At 43.0% G+C, this 19322-nt stretch overlaps 1 protein-coding gene across 9 annotated transcripts in view; it reads left to right on the forward strand.

Moving 5' to 3' along the window:
- NR6A1 (nuclear receptor subfamily 6 group A member 1) overlaps window positions 1-19322 on the forward strand; it is a 418534-nt gene that overhangs the window by 169703 nt on the left and 229509 nt on the right. For 8 of the 9 annotated variants that reach the window (XR_007769973.1, XM_050926256.1, XM_050926260.1 and 5 more), the window contains 6 exons: window positions 1100-1155; window positions 6865-7022; window positions 7985-8212; window positions 8943-9197; window positions 15812-15933; window positions 18454-18606. Coding sequence is in view for 8 of the 9 variants with exons in the window: in XM_050926256.1 (XP_050782213.1) it covers window positions 1100-1155; window positions 6865-7022; window positions 7985-8212; window positions 8943-9197; window positions 15812-15933; window positions 18454-18606 (972 nt within the window). In the remaining variant the exon portion in view is untranslated. The remainder of the gene's footprint in view (window positions 1-1099; window positions 1156-6864; window positions 7023-7984; window positions 8213-8942; window positions 9198-15811; window positions 15934-18453; window positions 18607-19322) is intronic. The other variant, XM_050926257.1, reaches the window with a different exon arrangement.

A 19322-nucleotide genomic window follows, 5' to 3' on the forward strand; every position in this document is an offset into this window, starting at 1 on the left:
CTTTCCCTAAAGACTTCACGTGACATTTGGTGGTAAACCAGAATGTACCTACCAGAATCAGAGCATTCCTGGAACCTCCTTGCCAGCATTAAGGAGTTATTGGATCACAATTTCACAAACTTGAGAGGGGTTTCATCTGGAAGAATAAGCAGCAGGAGCAGTTGAAATCCTTGGGCACAATGGTCTTTTTCCCATGCAGGATTTCCCTGGTAATAGAAGAAAGAGGGGTTGTGGGAGAACAGAGAAAACGCCAAATAGAGGTGGAACTAGCTCTAATTTGAATACAATTGAGACTTTCTATAAATGGTTTGTGAGCCTTTAAGAAATGCAGCCTCACTATTTTAGAAGCCTTTCAAAGGGCTCCTCCTTTTGGAACAAAACTGCTTAACTAGTCAGCCAGCCAGGATTTCAAGTCACTGCTTCACATACAGGCAACTTGTATGTCAAGTGTATCCTTTCCATGCTCTGTGGTGCCTGGAGGAGACCTGACTCTGTGCAATAGCAGGGATGGAAGTGGCTTGTCTTTCGCTCTGTCTGCAGCCTCACCACTAGAGGGAATCAGCTACCACTCTGACAGGGCCCTGGTTTAATCCAGAGAGGTGTTTGCTATTGATTTTGTGCACAACATGTAGGCGTATACATCCAAGTACTAATGCAGGGGGTACACACCCTGCTGTGGAGAACATTGCCACTTCAACCAGTTCTCATTAGTGGTGCAGCGGGGTGCTTGTGCTTTCCCTCTACCATCTCTTGAGTTTTCAGGCAATTGGTGGTGATATGGTACTTTGCATTTCTACGGCACCTTTCACTCGAGAATCTGCAATGGCTAGATAAATATTGCTTACATCTCTGATTGCCCCTGTCAACCAAGTAAGTATTTTTGTGGTTCCCATTGCAAGTGGGAATCTCACTGAATCCTACGCAGCCTCTTCTTTCCCCCAGGGGAAATATACATAAGTTGCCTTATTTAACAGAATAAAATTCAGATTCAATGTCTCTGTAGACAACAGGCAATTTCCTGCAGGCCAGGTGTTCTCTGTGTAATAGAACGTGAAAGAATAGTGGTATTCCTAACCAGGGTTTTGCTCTTTCCTTTCAGCAATCAGAGAAGATGGCATGCCAGGAGGCAGGAACAAAAGCATTGGACCTGTTCAGGTAAGCGTATTTTCACTTTCCCTAATGCAGTGCTCTTCAGCTTCTGTACTGTTTATTAGCCTTTAATCACGTGACACCAGAGCACATTTGTACACAGACACCATCATGCTACTTCTGAAAGTGGGGAAGGTGAGCCAGTCATTAAGTCTTCGAAGGGGGGAAAGCATCACTATCCTGCAGGAAGGCTGCATGTGCTCAGAGCTTCCCTGGACATAATTTCTGCTGCTGCATGAGGTAGTCATGAACAATGCACCCCAGGAAGGGGTGGAGGTGGTGGCTATGTAGGTGTTTAGGACTGCCTTGAATGTGCTGGATATTTCTCTTTCGGATCTGTGTTGGCTTCTGCACTGCAGAACCCAGGGAGGTTACTTAGCATCTCAAGGCTCTATGCCATGGAAGCAACAAGGCCCAAGATTTAGGCCTGAATTAATTTGGTGACAATCTTCCAGCCAGCCCTGTGTCATTAAGGATGCATTCCATTTAGGCAGCAGATTTGTAAATAAAACCCTGATCTTGCCTGGCCTTAGAGAGACAAGACATGGCCCCAGTGGGTTACAGGTTATCAGCTGGCTGTCATTTTATTCATGTAATCTCTAAACTACTTCATCAGACTATAGGAAACCTTCTGTCCTTCGTAAGTCAGGACAAACACTTCAATCCCTGCAAAGCTCCCAGTAAATCTTGCAGTGTCCGTACCACAATTTCTTAAGTTGTTGCAAGTGGGGCACCCAATAAATGTCTTCCTGATTGATGGGGCAGCATGTCTGGAGATGTCTTATAAAATGCTAGGTAATTTGGCACAATAGCTTCTGCTGAACAAGTGAGAAATGATTGCCATTTTCCAGCCTACAGCAAGAAAAGCTATCTTAAAAATACTATTTATTTTAATAAAACAGATGTAGAAAGAGCCTTACATAACATTGTCCATGGCTGTGCATCTATGAAAATCTCTTCTCACTCCAGCACAAAACTGGAGTGGACGGGAGGGAAAGGAAATATGGGTTGTATACCAAAAAAAAGGAGAGAGAAATAGCTGAATAATACTGATCCCCGCCCACCTGCTGCTTCTGCTTCTGCTTCATCTGGAACATTAATTCCAAATTTCACTGCCTGCGACAATCACCTCTCTGATTTAACTTCATGTGTCTGTAGGGAAATGCTGTGGGCTGTAAGGGAGCAAAATGGTCCAGATCTAGTAATTGCTCTGCAGATGCTAGTCCGATGTGCATTTCACTGTGTGTATGAAATGGGTATGCCTGAAGCTGGAGAATTTTGAAAGCAGTGTCCACTATTCTGCACATGCACCCTGGCTCACCTTGCGCCTCCGACTGAGGAGATAAAGGGTAGGGCAGATTGACTGCCTCTCCGGTTCCTTCTCACCACTGCGTGATCTGGGTTGGATCTCCTGTTTCTGATGTTTCAGCTTTTTTCTTGAGCTGTGAAAGTCTATTTAGATCTCTCTAAATAGTTTTAGTATTCGAGAGTTTTGAAGTTTTTATCTGTCAGTTTGTGTTTCATAGTTAGCCAGTCTCTCTGACCTGGGGAGCCACCACCCCTTCCCCAGACTTTCTGTGGCTACTGGACTGTTCCCAGGGCTATGGGCTTCAAAATTTGTGCTTCCTGCCTGTGATCCTCTTACGTCAGTGACAGCCACCAGTGCTGCTTGTACTGCCTTGTGGAAGCCAATATTGCAGCAAGGTGCAGTATCTGCTGTTTGTTCTCCAGCCATACCCTGAAAGGGTAGAACTTCCCATTAGGAAGCATCTAATGGAAAGGCTCATGAGGCCACTATCAGACTGTGGCTGGGGGATCTGTTCCGCTCCCTGTATATTGGCCTGACTCAGCAAGCAGCATGCCTACCTTCCATAAGGTCTAAATTAGGAGCAAAGGAGTCTACCCTTACAGATCCCTCAGTGGGGTCTTGTTGGGAGAGGAGGGCGCATTTTCATAAGCAGAAGGCTACGTCTTCCTCCAAATCCACTTCAAAGAAGTCGTATGTGGCCCTCCCTAAACTGAGCACTAACTCAGCCCAAGTCTGAGGCATGATAAGGGAGCCCACAAGTCTAGGGCTTCATTGACACCATGTCATGATCGGGGTACCAGTATCTCCCGAGCACAAGCCCTGAGTTTCCCCAGGCACCAGTGAAGATCGATAGCCGAGAGCATTGGTTACACACGGTTCCATCTGACTTCAATGGCTTTGGCACGCTGTCTCAAAATGGTGGGTCTGGTGGTTCAGGCAAACAGGACTCTTCTCGCTCTGGTAAGAGATGAGACCTTTGCTGCTTCTGATGATATCTTCGCTCTCCCAGACTCTGAGTCTCTCACTCCTTTGGTTCCCTCTCTTGAGAGAGGTTATGACTCTGCCAGGAGAGCTGGCTTTTTGAAGGGGTTTGTCTCCCTGCCCATCTTTGGGCTGTAATTTCCCTCCAGTGGCAACCGTGTTGGAACTAAAATAATTTTTTCCTCATGGGGAGATGAATCATTAGGTCGTCCTCCCTCAAAACACCTTCCTGGAACAGCTTGGGACCAACCTCTGCCTCATCATGCCATTGGTGTCTTAGGGACGACCGCAACACCCATTTGGCCCATCCTTTTGGCTACCCTGGGGGCCATGGGACCAGTACCATCTCACAGAGTCAGTCTGGTTTGCTGGAGAGTCACCCCTTCCCTCCCCTTTGAGGGACAAATAGAGTTGCCCCCAGATTCTACTGAGGAATAGAAGTACATACTGGATCCAGCAGCTCTACAAGATCAGACGAGATTGGTATTTTGATTGCCAAATGAGGTAGTGACTTCAATGTTTTCAGCCTCCTCCAATGGCTCTAAGCATTTCCAGGAACTCCTTTGTAAAATTGCTGGGGAGCTGCAGATTCCTCTTGAGGAGGTTCAGGAGCCTCAGCACAAGCTCCTGAACATCCTTCAGTCCTCCTGCCCCAGTAGAATAATGCTCCTTAGTAATAAAACTATCCTGGAGCCAGCTAGGGGGATCTGGCAAACCGCAGCTACCTGCACCTCCATGCCCAAGAGGGCAGAGACATAGTACTCTGGCTCAGCCAAGGTGATGGAATTGCTCTTCTTTCAGTCTCCTCCTAATTTTTGGTGGTCCAAATGGCTGTCGAGAGTTCTAGGCAGTAACACCCTTAATCTACCCTGATTGATAAACAGGGCAAAGCATCTCAGCTTATTGGGAAGGGGAAAGTATTTTCTTCTAGCCTCTAGTTCAGAATAACCAGCCACCAAGCATTATTGGCTAAGTATGACTTCCTGAACTATTCAAAATTCACAGACTCCATTGACAATCTCCCCCAGCAGGACAGAGCTCATTTCCAGGCTCTCATAGAGGAAAGCCTCTGCATCAGACAGGACAATCATTATCAATGATAATTGATCCACGGGGACAGCCATACAGAACAAGGCATCTGGACATCTCGGAAGTCCGGATGCACATCAATGTTCTAGAACTATAAGCAGTTCGAATGGCTTGCGAAACCTTTCTCCCATTTGTTCAAGGTCACCATGCGCTCAGTGTCGGACAACATCACAACCGGCTTTTACATCAACAAACAAGGAGCAAGCTCCACCTACTCCTTCCCCCCTGCCATGTGCAGAAGTGGTCAGTCTGTGGAACTGGTGCATTGGCAATCAGATTACCCTGTCAGTGTCTACCTCCCAGGAAACCAGAATGTGCTAGTGGACTCTCTCAGCGACACTTTGCAGTTGATCACAAGTGGGAGCTTTGTGACTCTGTGGTAAACAATATTTTTGCTCTACAGGGGATCCTACCAGGGACCTGTTCGTCCCCAACAAACTAGAAAGTGCAACATATACTGTTCTAGAGGAGCCCTGGGTTGCCACTCACAGGGCAACACTCTACTTCTTCCCTAGTCAGATGATCTGAACTAGGCCTTGAGTTTTGCCAGGGTTTGGCAGGAAAGGGCATGAGTTAATCTCATTGCCCTCAACTAGCTCTGATGGTTTTGGTTCCGACCCATGTCATTTTGGGCACCGATCACATTCCTACACATCCTAGTCTCCTGACTCAGGGGCATGGCAGTATCAGACCTATTTCTCCAGAAGCCACAGATATTCCACTCATTCTGGACTATGTTTTTTCCTTGGAGACAGCAGGTTTGCCTGTCAATTCATTATGGGTCTGCTTGGCAGCAATCAGTGCATACCATCTGCCTTCACAGGGCTACTTGATCTTTGCACACCCTCTAGGCCTTTTCAGAATCTGCTAGTCAATCAGAACCTTTCTGCCTATTTAAGAAGAAAAGGCCTATTGTTCAATGGACTTGAACCTTGTTCTCTAAACTAAGTCTCCTTTTGAACTATGAGCTTCTTGCTCCATGTCTGTCCTATTCATGAAGGTTGCATTGCTTGTAGCTATCACCTCAGCTAGGAGGGTTGATGAGCTTGGGATATTGATGGCAGGTGCTCCTTATTCTGTATTTCATAGGGACAGAGTTTCATTACACCTTCACCCTAAATTCATTCCCAGTGTAGTCTCTGCGTTTCACCTGAACCAGTGTATCTACTTACCTGTGTTCTTCTCAAAATCTCACGCATCCTCAGAAGGCAGCATTCCCTTCATGTTCAGCAAGCCTTAGCTTTTTACCTGCAGAGCAGGTAAACAATCAAGAAATCCCATAGCAGAAAGGGTCAGGAGTCAGGCTATATCCTCTCAAAGAATCTCAAAATGGATCTCTGCCTGTATTTTGCTCTGTCAGCTATTTAATCTTTCCCTCATGGGGTAAGAGCACAAGCAACATATATAGTGTCACTTCAAGAGGTGTCTCTATTTAATATTTGGAAAGCAGCTACATGGAGCTCAGTCCACACATTTGCTTGACACTGTCTCTTGGTGCAGAACTCCTTCGCTGATTGCATCTTTTGGAACAGCAGTCCTTCATTTGGCTCTGCCATCTGTGACCTAGCAGTCTCTTCCCATTTGAGTACTGCTTGTCAATTGCCCACAATGGAATGCACGTAGGGACCAGCACTTGAAGAAAAGAGTTACTTACCTTATAGTAACTGGAGCTTCTTCAAGGTATGTGGTCCCTAACTCTATTCCACTACCCTCCCTCCTTCCCCTCTGCTTCAGATTCTTCTCTGATTTGTGGTGGAGAAGAACAAAGTGGTTGGTCTGGAGAGGTGGTCGGTCTGCCCTGTGCTTTATCTCCCTTGTCAGAGACATGAGGTGAGCCAGGGCCCATGTATGAACCAATGGACGCTGCTTTCTAAATTCTCCAGTTCCTGGCATGTGGAGCACATGCGTACTCTGTGGAATACAGATAGGGACCACACATCTCAAAGAACTCCAGTTACTGTAAGGTCAGTAACTTTCTCTTTCTGCCTCTCATTCTGGCCTCATTTATGCCATCTTTCTCCCCTAAGTAGAACCATGTTGACTTCACTTGGCTTGTACTGTTATGACTCTGGGCAGTCAGATAATTCTGTAATCCTTATTTAAAAACAAATCTCTCATTAGTAAAAAGTAGAAAAACAATAAGAAAAGCATGGAAGTGTATTTGAACGTTCCTCCCATATAAAAGACCCCTCTCAAAAAATTCTAGGTTTTAGTAATTTTTCCATGCTAAAGTAGCAGTACATATAACTCCAGTGGTATGTGCAACTCAGTCCTGCTTAGTTATGTACTTGGCTGGAATAAGTTTATCACTAAATGTAATAATTTTTACCCAAAAGATATCAGAGGAGGAGATTGAAAGAATTATGTCTGGACAAGAATTTGAGGGGGAGGCAAACATCTCTTGGAGTAACAATGGAGACAGTGACCATAGTTCTCCCGGGAATGGAGTTTCTGAGAGCAACCAGCCATCACCTGTTTCTACTCCATCTTCAAGGTGGGAGTTTCCATTGAAAGAATTTCAGATGAATGTAACTGCCTGTATTTCCCTGAGGGCTACATTTTGGGCCAAAAGTGAAAATAAGCATTTTGTATGTGTAACGCAAACACATCTTGCAAATGCTGACCTCTTTGTGAACACATTTTAGCAAAAGACATATACACTGTGTTAGATCAATCCAGTGTGATCTGAGAGTAAAATTCTCATGAAAGAATGGCAAAGAAATGTTGGGTTAAAGGTCTTGACATTTAAAGCAGATATCTTAATCTGATTTAACACCACTTCAGATTATGAAAATCTGAACATTTTACACACAATTTACCTTTCACTATTAATATTGTCTGTTCACTTCCTTCCATTTCATTTTTTGTATGTTGAAAATGAGCTAGTCACCATATTTGATTTTCTAATTACTTTTTAGTTTGTCTTATTCTCAGGTTCGCATCCTGTAACGCAGTGTTTCAGTACTTGGGTTGCAAACACTGGAAAGAATGTTTAAATGTCAAACCAATGCACCCCCTCCCCTCCAATGCGCGCACACACTTCCATTGTCAGTTGTTTTAAAAATGTAAATGAAAATATTTTTATTCATAGGTTTTGTAAACCTCTTTATTCACAAACCCTAAATTCTGGACCTTTCAGTAAGTAGAGATGGAAATGCTTAGCACAAACCTTGGCTATGTGGTTTAATCTAAGAATGCTTTCTGAGCAGCAGAGTTTCTAGAAAGTCACAGTAAATGGAACTAGCATGGAGGTCAGGCTGGACATGATGCAAGTAGGAAGCAGCTGGTCTGCATGCTCTTGATTGCTTTCACCATAGAATTTAACCAGAAGGGATTTTTCATCCCTTTTCTTTTCTGTGAAGCATTCTTATTTCCATCTGTCCCTGAGCTGGATGACAGATTGTAATGAATGAGATGGAGTTCGTCCAGTCTATTAAATAGATCTTCCCTTTTCAGTAGGTCTGTGGAGCTGAATGGATTCACTGCACTCAGGGATCAGTATATTGGGACTCCAGTGTCCACGCACTATCAGTACCTACCGCACCTTTTTAACTACTCTGCTCACTCGGCTCTGATGCCCCCACAGACCCGAAGCCTAGATCCCCAGTCACATAGTCTTATCAATCAGCTAGTGTCAGCTGAGGACCTGGAACCACTTGGCACTCCAATGCTTATTGAAGATGGGTAAGTGCACATGGTTTGGGGGAGTGAGGCTGTCCTGAGCCACTCCTTTGCAATGCTGATACTGTATGTACTGTGTCTGCACATGCACAGCATATGGAACATGTAAATTAGTGTTGTTGGGGGGATACTTTTTGAGTATTTAAATTCAAAATAACATTGTATTTACAGATCTCTTAATTTTGCATGTGTATAGGTAATTAAATAAACTATGCCTGATTCTGAAGCCAGTAGCCAAAGAATGTCACCCAAGGGCTAGAACTGAGACTGTGATGTTAATGTCTGAAGGCTGAGAGGATCTATTTCACAAGTGAAATCACTTTTCTGTTTTTTGCATAATATTTTGCACATCTGTGGAGTACAACGTCAGCTCTCTTTGTAACTGGGAAGCAGCAGCAGCTTGTTAATCTCTCTGATATCCAGGTCTGCAGGAGGCTTCCTGAGAGCAGAGCTGCTGGTGGAATGCGAAGATTGCTAGTTAGATTCAGTCAGCATCTTCAGGGATAGCATTCATCTCTGGGGAGAAACACAGGTGCCAGGCATAGTACCTTTCATCACCTGCTGTCTGCGGGCGCAGGAGCAGAGAAGCCAGCAGTCAGTCTCTGTTCTCACCACTGGGTGACACTGTGGTCACCAGGAATCAAGACACACACATTCTATCTTGTTATCCTGGTGCCTTGTGTTCCAATGTTTTTAATCCATTTTTGTGTTTTCATGTTAACTGTGCCTGCAGGTATAAAGTGACTCAGGCCGAGCTGTTTGCATTGCTGTGTCGTTTGGCAGATGAGTTGCTTTTCAGGCAGATTGCTTGGATTAAGAAGCTGCCATTCTTCTGTGAACTCTCAATCAAGGACTATACTTGCCTGCTAAGTTCCACATGGCAGGAGCTGATTCTGCTGTCCTCACTAACCGTTTACAGTAAACAGATCTTTGGTGACCTTGCTGATGTAACCTCCAAGTACTCTCCCTCTGACGATGAGCTGCACAGGTGAGGTGGTGGGTTAAATCTTCTGGGGCTGTAGCAATATCTAGTAATGGGAGTGTGTGTGTGTCTGTTCCTGGCTCTGCTGCTGACTCACTGTTTATCTGTGGACAAGTCTGGCATCTAACTTTCCCTCTTGGTACGAAGGGATTGTAGTCCCCACCCTTATAAAAGATTTCAGAGTGGTTTACATGTACGTGTAGGGATCATTGTTCAAGAGAAGATAAAAAAAATTTTGGTGGGGAGCATGTGGGCGAAGTGTGGGGAGGTATCTTCCCTGTCTATCCATCTCAAAATCCCTGTGTGGGGTTGGTTGTGTGGAACACCGTCTGGATCTTCTCAGTCAGCTGCCAAAGGGTTGCCTAGGGAGTGATGCCTGCCACTCCCCAGGAGTAGGGTGCATTCCCTTTGTTCTGCCTGCAGCCCTAGCCTCTATGCTGTCCTTAGCCCCCTCCATCCCGTGAAAGCCATTTAGATGTTTGAAACCACCTAAAGTCTGTTTGGGGAGGTGGGCGATTACTCAAAACTGTAATAGAAATAGACTCCCTCCGGAAAACCTTATGCACAGTTTGGCCTCCTCTCAGCGTTCTCCATTCAGACTGGCTTGCTGAGGGATGTCACTTCAGCTCTGATCTCAAGGGTGACAGGAATAAATGGGAGCTTGAAGTCGAAAGTCTGTTACATTGCAACAGTTAAATCCCACAAAGCCTTAGTTGGTGTGAAGAATTATGAATGGGGATATAGATCTTGTGTTAAAGGGCCCTTTTGAGATTCATAGCATAGGCTTGGTTTTCAGAGGTGCTGAGCCCCCGCAGTTCTAATTGATTTCAGCTGGAGAGATGGAGACTCAGCACTTCTGAAAAGCAGACCGTAGACGTGTGAAATGTGCATTTCTAGCACACATGATGCTCTTTGGATCTTACAGCCTACCAGCACCACTTATGCTGTTTGTTTACACTTCATTTCACGTTGGGACTGTGAAACTAAACTAGTCCATTTCACTTTCAGTTTTGAGTGCCCGAAGTACCTCACATTAGGTACCCAAAATCACAAGTCGCTAGACTAGAGGTTTGTCATAGTTTTCCCTCAAAACTCAAAATTTCAATCAGCTTTGCCATCACTTTTGAAAATCATGGCCCATGCTCTTGCCACATGGTTGTTATGTTTGGATTTCCCTGTATGCAGAGAGATTCTCAAAAATCTCTTAATTTAAAAAAATACAATTCTATTTAAATGAGGGTTTATACCTCTAGCAAGCCTCCTATTTTTATTTATATAAAACATAAATGTAGGGTTTAAACTTGTCTCCCTTTAAGATGACTCATCTAGAGCTAGTCTACACAGAGTTTTTGTGCTAATTTACTTACTTCAGTGCTCAAACTGTGTGCACGAGGCCTTAAATTATTCTCAATTGAAATATCCTTTTGAAACCTGAGAGAGGAGAAAGGGCAGGTCCTGTGAGATTTATCAGAGTGATAGATCCCATGACTTCAGTTTACTTTTGTTACTGAAATGGCTGGTTTCATTTTCTTCACATCCGTCTGAGCGTATATAGTTCACAGAAGTTTGCCCCCGACTGTTCTGGTGGAATATAGCAGATTTCTTAAGCATTCTTCTGAAACTCTCTAAGAATCTTCAGTGCATTATTTCAAATAGATTGCTTTTTATTAATTGTTTCCTCAGGGTTTATATTAAGATGCAATGAAATTAAAGAGCAGTGAACTTTAAGCAAAAGTTTGGGGTAAAATGATCCATTTTTAGATGTTTTAACCCAATCAACCAACAAAAGCTTGCTCCTTTGGCCTTGCCGAACACACTGTAGCACGTGCAGAACCTGTGTTATGAGGGTGAGGAAGAGGGGCACAAATTAGGAGTAATCCCTGCACGTAGCACAAAAAAGAATATATGGCCCAAGACTGAGCAGCTGTACCCTCTAGTTCTAGGTTTGTCAGTGTCATTCCTTTTAACTACTGAAGATCTCCCTTGGACAATTCAGAGTTTTCCCAGCATTCTGAAGAAAAGCAGAGAGTGATAACCTAGTGTCAAGGCCAGTTTTCCCATAGAAATTCTTCCTTTCTTCACCCTAGGATTGAGAGGAGAGCCCCTTTATGTGAGGAATTACTCAGGCTCAAAGAAATACGATATAAATATTGTAAATAACCACAAGATACAAAAGCTTGTTTGCAAAGCTTTCCAGTTAGAAGCAGAATGAAGAACTTGATCACACAGCTAGTGACCTTGTTTCCACAATATTACGTTATTAATTGCTATTTCATTGTTTTTTATTACATAAATTCAATGATGTTGCAACTTAGCTGACACTGTGGAGGAAACAGTGCTATCTGATGCTCCGAGTGATGACCTGCCTTAATTCATCATCTTGGTCAGTTTTCTTTCTTCTGTAGTCCGAAGTCCCAGACGGACTCTTGTTTGGATAGCAGAGAGACTGACAGCCTTGTGACAGAACATTTGCAGGATTTACTTAACTGGCTGCCCAGCCTCCCTGTTAATATTTGACCTCCTCTGGCTCTGCCCTTGCTGGAGCTGGTCGTTGTGCCATGGTAATTATAGGATGGTAAATCTCGAGTGTCATTTTATAAATAATCAGTGATCTAATAGAGACATTCACAGTGCAATGAGGAGTCTCTCTGTGAGAGCCAAGCACTTACTCCTGTGCGCAGGTTTGATTATGCTCAAGCTCTCCCTCTCAAGGCCCCAAAAGTTGACATGTATATAAAATATGAGGCAGACCCGAAATGAAAGAGAGATAATAAAGGAGTCTTCTTAACCCTTCCAACACTGGCAATTTCTAGGCTGCCAGCCTCAGGGATGCTTTAGAAAAGATCTGTGTATTTATCCAAGGGGTTAAAATAATAGATGTGTTTTGACAGTGGAATGGTTCCTTTTAACCTCAGTTACTGATTCAGCATTTAAAGTATCACTAATTGATGTTAGCAAAAAAGTGGAAATGTAACTTTACCAGGCCATTTGGGAGGAAGGAAGAATGTTGTGTGTGATGCACAGCTGGGTGCCCATTCAGTCATGCAGTCCTCTTATTTCAGAGCATTTTATTTATAGCCTAAATATCCATGTATAACAGGGCAGTAGTAATAATACTAAGCTGTTGTATTAGAGTGAAAGTCTTAGCAGCACTCTCCCATGTGCTCCTGCAAGTGCACTCCTGTCCTCCTATCTTCGGTGGGAGCCAAGTGTCCCTGGCTGGCTCCTCCCTGACTTTTTAACAATTGGTGAGTAAAAAAGATCTAGGCTTATTAAAGATGTTCTCCCCCCGCCCCCCAAACCACACCTTGCCTTTTCATTTTTTATGTTTCATATTAAATCAAGTGTGTGATGTTTCTTCCTCTAATCAACCTCTGCCTGGACTCTGGGATTTCACAAGTTTGATAGAAAGCTGGATTGCTGCACCAGACACTGGCCAGCTCAGTGCTGCCCTAATGTGTGTACTGCTCCAAGTTAATGTTGGCTTTGTAATGGTCATTTTTATCAACCAGCTTTCTTTCTGTGGTACAAACAGTGTTTATTGCTTCTCCAGCAAGTAACACCAGAGGCCATCTCTTCTGAAGCAGTCACTGATGTCTTTGCTTTTAAGACCACTCTTCGTTGAAGCATAGATCTGCATGATCCGCATGTAACCCCAGTGAGTTCACTGGTATTACCTGGGTGTAACAGAGGGTTTTGTTTGGTTCTCTCTTCATGGTAGAGCAGCTCACCGTAATGATTCTCCAATATTAAGGAATGGCTGTTGCAGTCTGAGATTCAGGTTGTCTGTTACCCAACTTAAAACAATATTCTGACCTAAGATACCCTGGGACTTAGAAGATTGGAGTTTATTTCTGTTCCTGGTCGGAACCCTGACTGCCAGTATATAAGTAGATGAAAAATGAATAAATATGATCAACTTTTTCATGTTTTAATTCTGATTTAAACTGCTGGCAAAATGGTCTGTTTGTTTTCTAGATCTAATGTTTAAATCTCTGGAGTCTAGTAAAAATGCAAATAAAATGCATGGCAGCTTGAACTTTTTACTGTTGCTCCTGATAATACATAGCCAAGAATTAAACTGGTGTAAAAGTTGTGAGGCAGACAGTGTGTGGAGGAGTCAGTGCTCCAGAAGGAATAGGGCTGTGCAAAACAGAACAGCTTTGTTTGAAAAAGGGAGGAATGCATGCACAGAAAACCAGGACAGTTCTACTGCAAGCATGAGCAAAGAGCTCTCCTGGATTTATGGAAGTGACGAGTGGCTGGTAAAAATGTGCATTCTCAAAAAACAATTAGACCCAGCAGAGGATTGTGAGTGGTCTCTGTGCTCATTAACTTCTTGAGCTTTGCAATCTTGCACCTGCAGGATTTTTAATGTCAAGTTGAGAGCAAGAAAATTGTACAGCTTTAGATTAGCCGACAAGGCTTTCATCACTTACAATATTACTTCCCTGAAGAACTGACCTAAAGTTCAAACAGCTTGTTTTCTCTTCTCTGAGGCCAAACTCCACCATGCATTTTACAAATAACTTTGAAGTAAACAAATACACGTGCCAAAATAAGATGATATTCAGTAAAAGGGATTTTATTTTTGTTCTGTTTTTGTTCAGAGATGGCTTTCTAGCTATGCTCTGATTGTGTACTGTATAATGCCAGAACACACAGCTGAAGCTTTCCTGAACACTTCTGTCTCACTGCTGAAGATTTATGCAGTGCCCTATTTCTTCAAAACTAGCCTTTATTACTTTAAACCACAAATAGCAGGGATGGCTACTGGCGATTTGCACAAATAGAACACTCTGAAATATGCACTCTGTACCTTCAGAGTCTCATGAATGTCACTTATGCCATCTTTTTGTCTACTGTCCTGTGATCCAGTGACCTGCATGCGAGGGTCCTCTCAGACTCCTCCTTCATAAATCTAGGATTCCCTACAGGACTAGGACTCTTCACTAGAGCGTTTCCATTGAGCTCATTCCCATAGCTCTTAAGAGACTGCAGTCACTGGACTATGGTGAGCCCTTCCCAACCTACTATTACATATCCCGCCCCATTAGCGAGTTCTTTGGGCAAGTGTCCTAGCTCAGAGAGAGATCTGCAGCTTGTTGTAAGCAAGCTACCCGTACTGTGTGTGTTTTCTTTTCTTGGAAAGAGTTCAGCTCCTCCTCCTGACTCTAAAGTTGCTTGGACGTTCTGTCTCTCATGCATCAAACTCCCACGTTTGCATGTAATCTCCTGCTCACCTGCTAGGTTAGAGCTCACATCTGAGGCTTTGCTCATCAGCACATATCCATGTGCCCTCCATGTGCAGTTTCATTCTGACATGGTGGGGTACAGCCATGCTGATGGAAATGGGGGAGGAAACTTGTGCCCAAATGAGACAAACAGATGACTTTTATATCACCTGTACTCGTGACATGACCACATTGTGTGACTGGTGAAAATCTCAGGTGAGATGGTCTAACACCCTATTCCTCCAGCACTGCCTGGCTTGGAGAAAAGTTCAAGCTGGGGAGGGCTAAAAGAGGGCTGGAGTTGAGAGAGAGAACTGGGGAAGTGCTGGGAAGCTGAGTAGAGGAGGATGACATGATTTTTTTTTCTTAAGTATAAAGCCTTAAGAACGAATGGCTGTGCTGAAGCAGGTAGAGTGCTGTGTAATGTGATAAATGAGTGCCCTGGATCCAGAGTGAAGGCCTACGGTGTCCAGGACCAACCAGCAGGTCCTTAGCACATACTGAACCTGGCTGGGCAAGCCTGATTTTTGCCAAGTCTGTTCCAAGGTGAGCAGCAGGACAGAAAGGACTGTCTATTCATTCCAGATTTCTAGACTGATTTCTAAATAAGAGCTTCTAAGAAAGATCAGCTGAAAGGAACCACTACAACTTTTGAGGTTTTCCTGTTCTTGTTTTCAAACCTTCCTTTGCCCCTCAGCCTGCATTTTGTGATAGACACCCTGTAATAGTCAGTAACTATAATGTAGCTGGAAGTTGTATAGATTTCGCCAAACTTCCTAGATGGACCTGCACAGCTGATGGGTCATAAAATACAGTGTAGCTATTACTGAGTGTATAGTAGTAATAATAATACTTTGCACAACCCTAGAGTTTTCTGTGTAAGGATCATCCCATTTCACAAACTAGTGAATTAAGCCTCACAACAAGCCTGTGAGGTGAGAAAATAACATCTTCATTTAAATATGGGGAAATCGAAAGAGAGGATTAGTAACTTGTCCAGGGCCATGCAAGAAATCATTGACAGAGCCAGGAACTTCTAATACTTGTTTCTCCCAGTCATAGCAGCCTAATACCATGACCATGCAGCACTTGTCCACAAGCAGCTATGCCAATATATACCCACATGCACCTGCAAAATCCCCATTTTACTTAAAGGTCTGATGTAACTGGCAAATATGATGGTCTGAATCACCTGATCAGTTTTGCTTCTTGTGAATAGTGCTAACAGACCTGAAGCATCTGGGGCTCTGAATTATAATGCAAGGCATTAAGGTCTTTTAAATGCCATAGAGTTTTAGTAAGTCACTAAGCTCCCTACGGTTTAATTGCAAAGAGCCTCTCCTCTTTGAGTACTGTGTTGTGTGCATCTGTCTCTCTTTCCTTCAGATTCAGTGAAGAGGGAATGGAGGTGATGGAACGGCTGATCTACCTCTACCGCAAATTTAACCAGTTGAAGGTCAGCAATGAGGAGTATGCATGTATGAAAGCCATTAACTTCCTAAATCAAGGTGAGTCCCATGGGAGTAAATGGCTAGTCAATAAGCTAGTCAATCTTTGCTTCCTTTGGATGATGGGAAGAAAGAGAAGGAGTCCTAAATCCAAACTGAAATAGACACCTGAGCATTAAAAGGTTTTTGTTTTTGCCATTGTGCAGTTAAAGCCATATGCAGTGTGTGCTATTTCAGACACCTAAATGAAGCAATTGTAGAGGAAGTGAAAGGATTCACTTTGCTTAATCAATTTTTAATGCCTTTAATCATAGACACCAAGGACAGTATGTGCGTCATTTTAAATACGTACCTACTTTACCAGCAGCAAAATAAGAACAGAGCAGAGTGACTGATGAAATCTTTCTAGATAAGGCCTGAATGACTGATTACCTACCAGCTGTTGTGGCAAACTTCTCACCATGCACAAGTGCATCTCATCTGAAAATACTGCTGCTCATGGTGGAAGGGTCTAGGCTAGTGACACTCAGTGGTTCAGGAGCCAAATTAACAATCAACATTACCTGAAAGAGCCACAGTCATATGAATTCACTGTGTGTAATTTAATTTTATTTTCCCAGCAAAATGACTGACCAAGTATCATTTTATCAATTACAATTGGCTAATAAAATAGTAAAAGCATCCTGATTGGTTAATCACTTAGATGGGGTAATAATTAAATCACAGTGTTTTAAAAGCACATGCTGCAAAGAGCCGCAGGAGTTGCATTAAGGAGCCACTTGGGGCTTGTGAGCGTCCGTCTGGGTATCACTGCTCTAGGCATTTTCTGACAGGCGCAATCAAGACAACCAATTTGCATCACTTTTTTCCAGTTTAAGCTGTTAACTTTGTAAACCTTTGTGCACTAAATGTTGGATAACCTCCCTGGCATTGTGTCCTGGATTCTTCATCAGTGTGATTCCCTTCACCTAATACCTTTATCTGACGTTTTTTAAGAAAGTGAGAACATGCATTTTGTCCTTTTTAATATGGTGCCTAATACAGGACTGTCTCCATTTGTGGTCTCACACAGCATTTTAGAGCGGTCAGTCACTTGTGTTGTGAGACTCCCAACTCTTCAAAATTCATGAAGTCAGCACAGAAATAACATGCAAATGGATTCTGCAATGGCAGTCCAGGGTGGGAAGTTACTGATCTTTTCTCTAAGACTCTACCATGCTGACAGGATTTGGAAAGTTCAGTTTCTTCAGTAACACTTGTGTATGGACCACTCCAGTCTGACACCGTGGTGTGATTCCCATGTCAGTACTAATGTGTGCATGATGTTGTTGAGCATCTATGAAGCATGTTACCGCAGTTTTGTGTATTGCTTGTACATGAATGAAAACAGCTATTGAACGGCACTAGTTTCAAAAAGCAGTTCAATAAATAAGTCCCACTGGGAGTTCTGTGTACCACAAGGAAATGTTCTGCTTTGCAAGGATGTGCTGAAATCTCCCTCCTCCCACTGGTTATACCAAGTGTTTTGTGCTGACACTTCAGTGTGTGCCCGCCACAGATTCCGGTTAGCTTCCCTGGACAGTTTCCTGCCACTGGATGATGGACGACTTTAGCTGTCTCCATTGTTTTCCAAAATGTATTTTCATTAACTTCCTGTCGTCTTTTATTTTGAGTTGCAGTTTGCAATTTTTGTATGTGGAATACCTGAAAATCGTTTTTAAAGGCCAGCTTCTGGGCAGCAAAGAAATGCGCCTTCCCTTGTTTAGTATTTCTGAGGAACAATACTGAGCCTCAGAAGAGTTGCATATTTTGCCTATTCTTAATTTATTGGATCCCCTCCCATGGCATCAAGCAGTATATAAATGTCATTGATCCTGCTGAAATACATTCAAAGGGACTTTCTCAAATAATTTTGCTAGCAATGAAATATCTACTTTTTCTTTGTGTACATTGCTTGACATTTGGAAAAGCTAAATTTTAAAATAAAAGCTTGGCAAGTTTATAAAGCTCAAGTGGTGTAACTCCTAAACAGAAGACACCCTGAATTATTGATCTGAACACTTCCCATAGAGCTGAGATGATGTAACTAGAATCAGCATACTTCTTTCTATGGAAAATATTATGTTGCACCCCGTGTTAGGCCTGAAAGCCTTGACATATAGCTACTTACGAAAAGAAAGTAGAGATTTAAGGTTGCTAGAGCTGTTATCTTCTGAAAGGTTCATGATCTCTGAGCATGAGCAACTTAGAACATTATATGTTCTCATCCGTGTCCCTTATGAAAGGAAGATCTTGTACCCTCACATCTAATCTGAAGTGTATATATATAGGAGATAGTCATTACAGTATGTCCTGGAGGAGAGGGTGAAATTTTAATCCTGTGGTGACTGTAAACTTGAAGTCTCTGCTCAGTAGCACTGTATAATTTAGATAGATGTTGTTAGACTGTGTTTTATAAATGGATTTGTCCTTCCATTTTACAGTTGCTGACTCGAATAGTGATGAGGGAAAAATATGAATCTGGTTTTGTTCTAGTGTTACAGCTGTTCCCAGTCACTTAGTTTTTATGTTTTCACTCAGACATTAGAGGCCTGACTAATACATCCCAACTGGAGCAGTTGAATAAACGGTATTGGTACGTGTGCCAGGATTTTACAGAATACAAGTACCCACATCAGCCAAACCGTTTTCCGGATTTAATGATGTGTTTGCCAGAGATACGATACATTGCAGGTAACTTTTTGATCTCTTCTCCCAGCTGGCCCCTGTGTGAATCATTAAATCTCCTTTAAAGGAGACTTTCTTCTTTTTATAATTAAACCCCTATCTACTTGGCTGGACAGCAGTGCCAGCGTGGGATCTTTTCTATTTGAGCCTTTCTCTACCAGGATAAACCCTCCATATCTTACCCAGTGCAATAAAGCTGGGTCTGTGTGGGACCTTTTCTGTTTGAGCTTTGGAAGCCTGGCATCTATTAAGAAGGCATATTCTTTTTTTCCACAAATAACGAGCTCTCCTTAGTATCTTGATCAAAACCTCCTTAGGGTCTTTATTTCAGACCCAACTCTGAAATGTCTTCTCTGCTGCAGAAATAACCCTGCTCTGTAGATGGTATATGCCTTTCAGGAAGGAGCTTGCACTGAGTCTAGGGATGGCACTTGCATACGATGGTGAAGATCACAATATAGAAGCCTACATAGGCTTGAACAAAGTCCCCAGATCTGAACTTCCCTGGAATATGGGTTACTGAAATGTGCATGTGAATTTTCCATCTCAATGCATCATTAATTGGCTCTGGAGGAATTATTCCAGGATCTTCGTGAGAACTTTGGTAGCTAAATGTTAAGATAATGGACACAGGTTATTTGGGATTGGAAAGAAATGTTCTTCCCTAGGGCAAGTTGATTTGGATTTGTGTGTTTCACCTTCCTCTGTCATACCAAGCAGAA

The sequence above is a fragment of the Gopherus flavomarginatus genome, chromosome 17 (assembly GCF_025201925.1).
Source record: "Gopherus flavomarginatus isolate rGopFla2 chromosome 17, rGopFla2.mat.asm, whole genome shotgun sequence".
NCBI lineage: Eukaryota > Metazoa > Chordata > Testudines > Testudinidae > Gopherus > Gopherus flavomarginatus.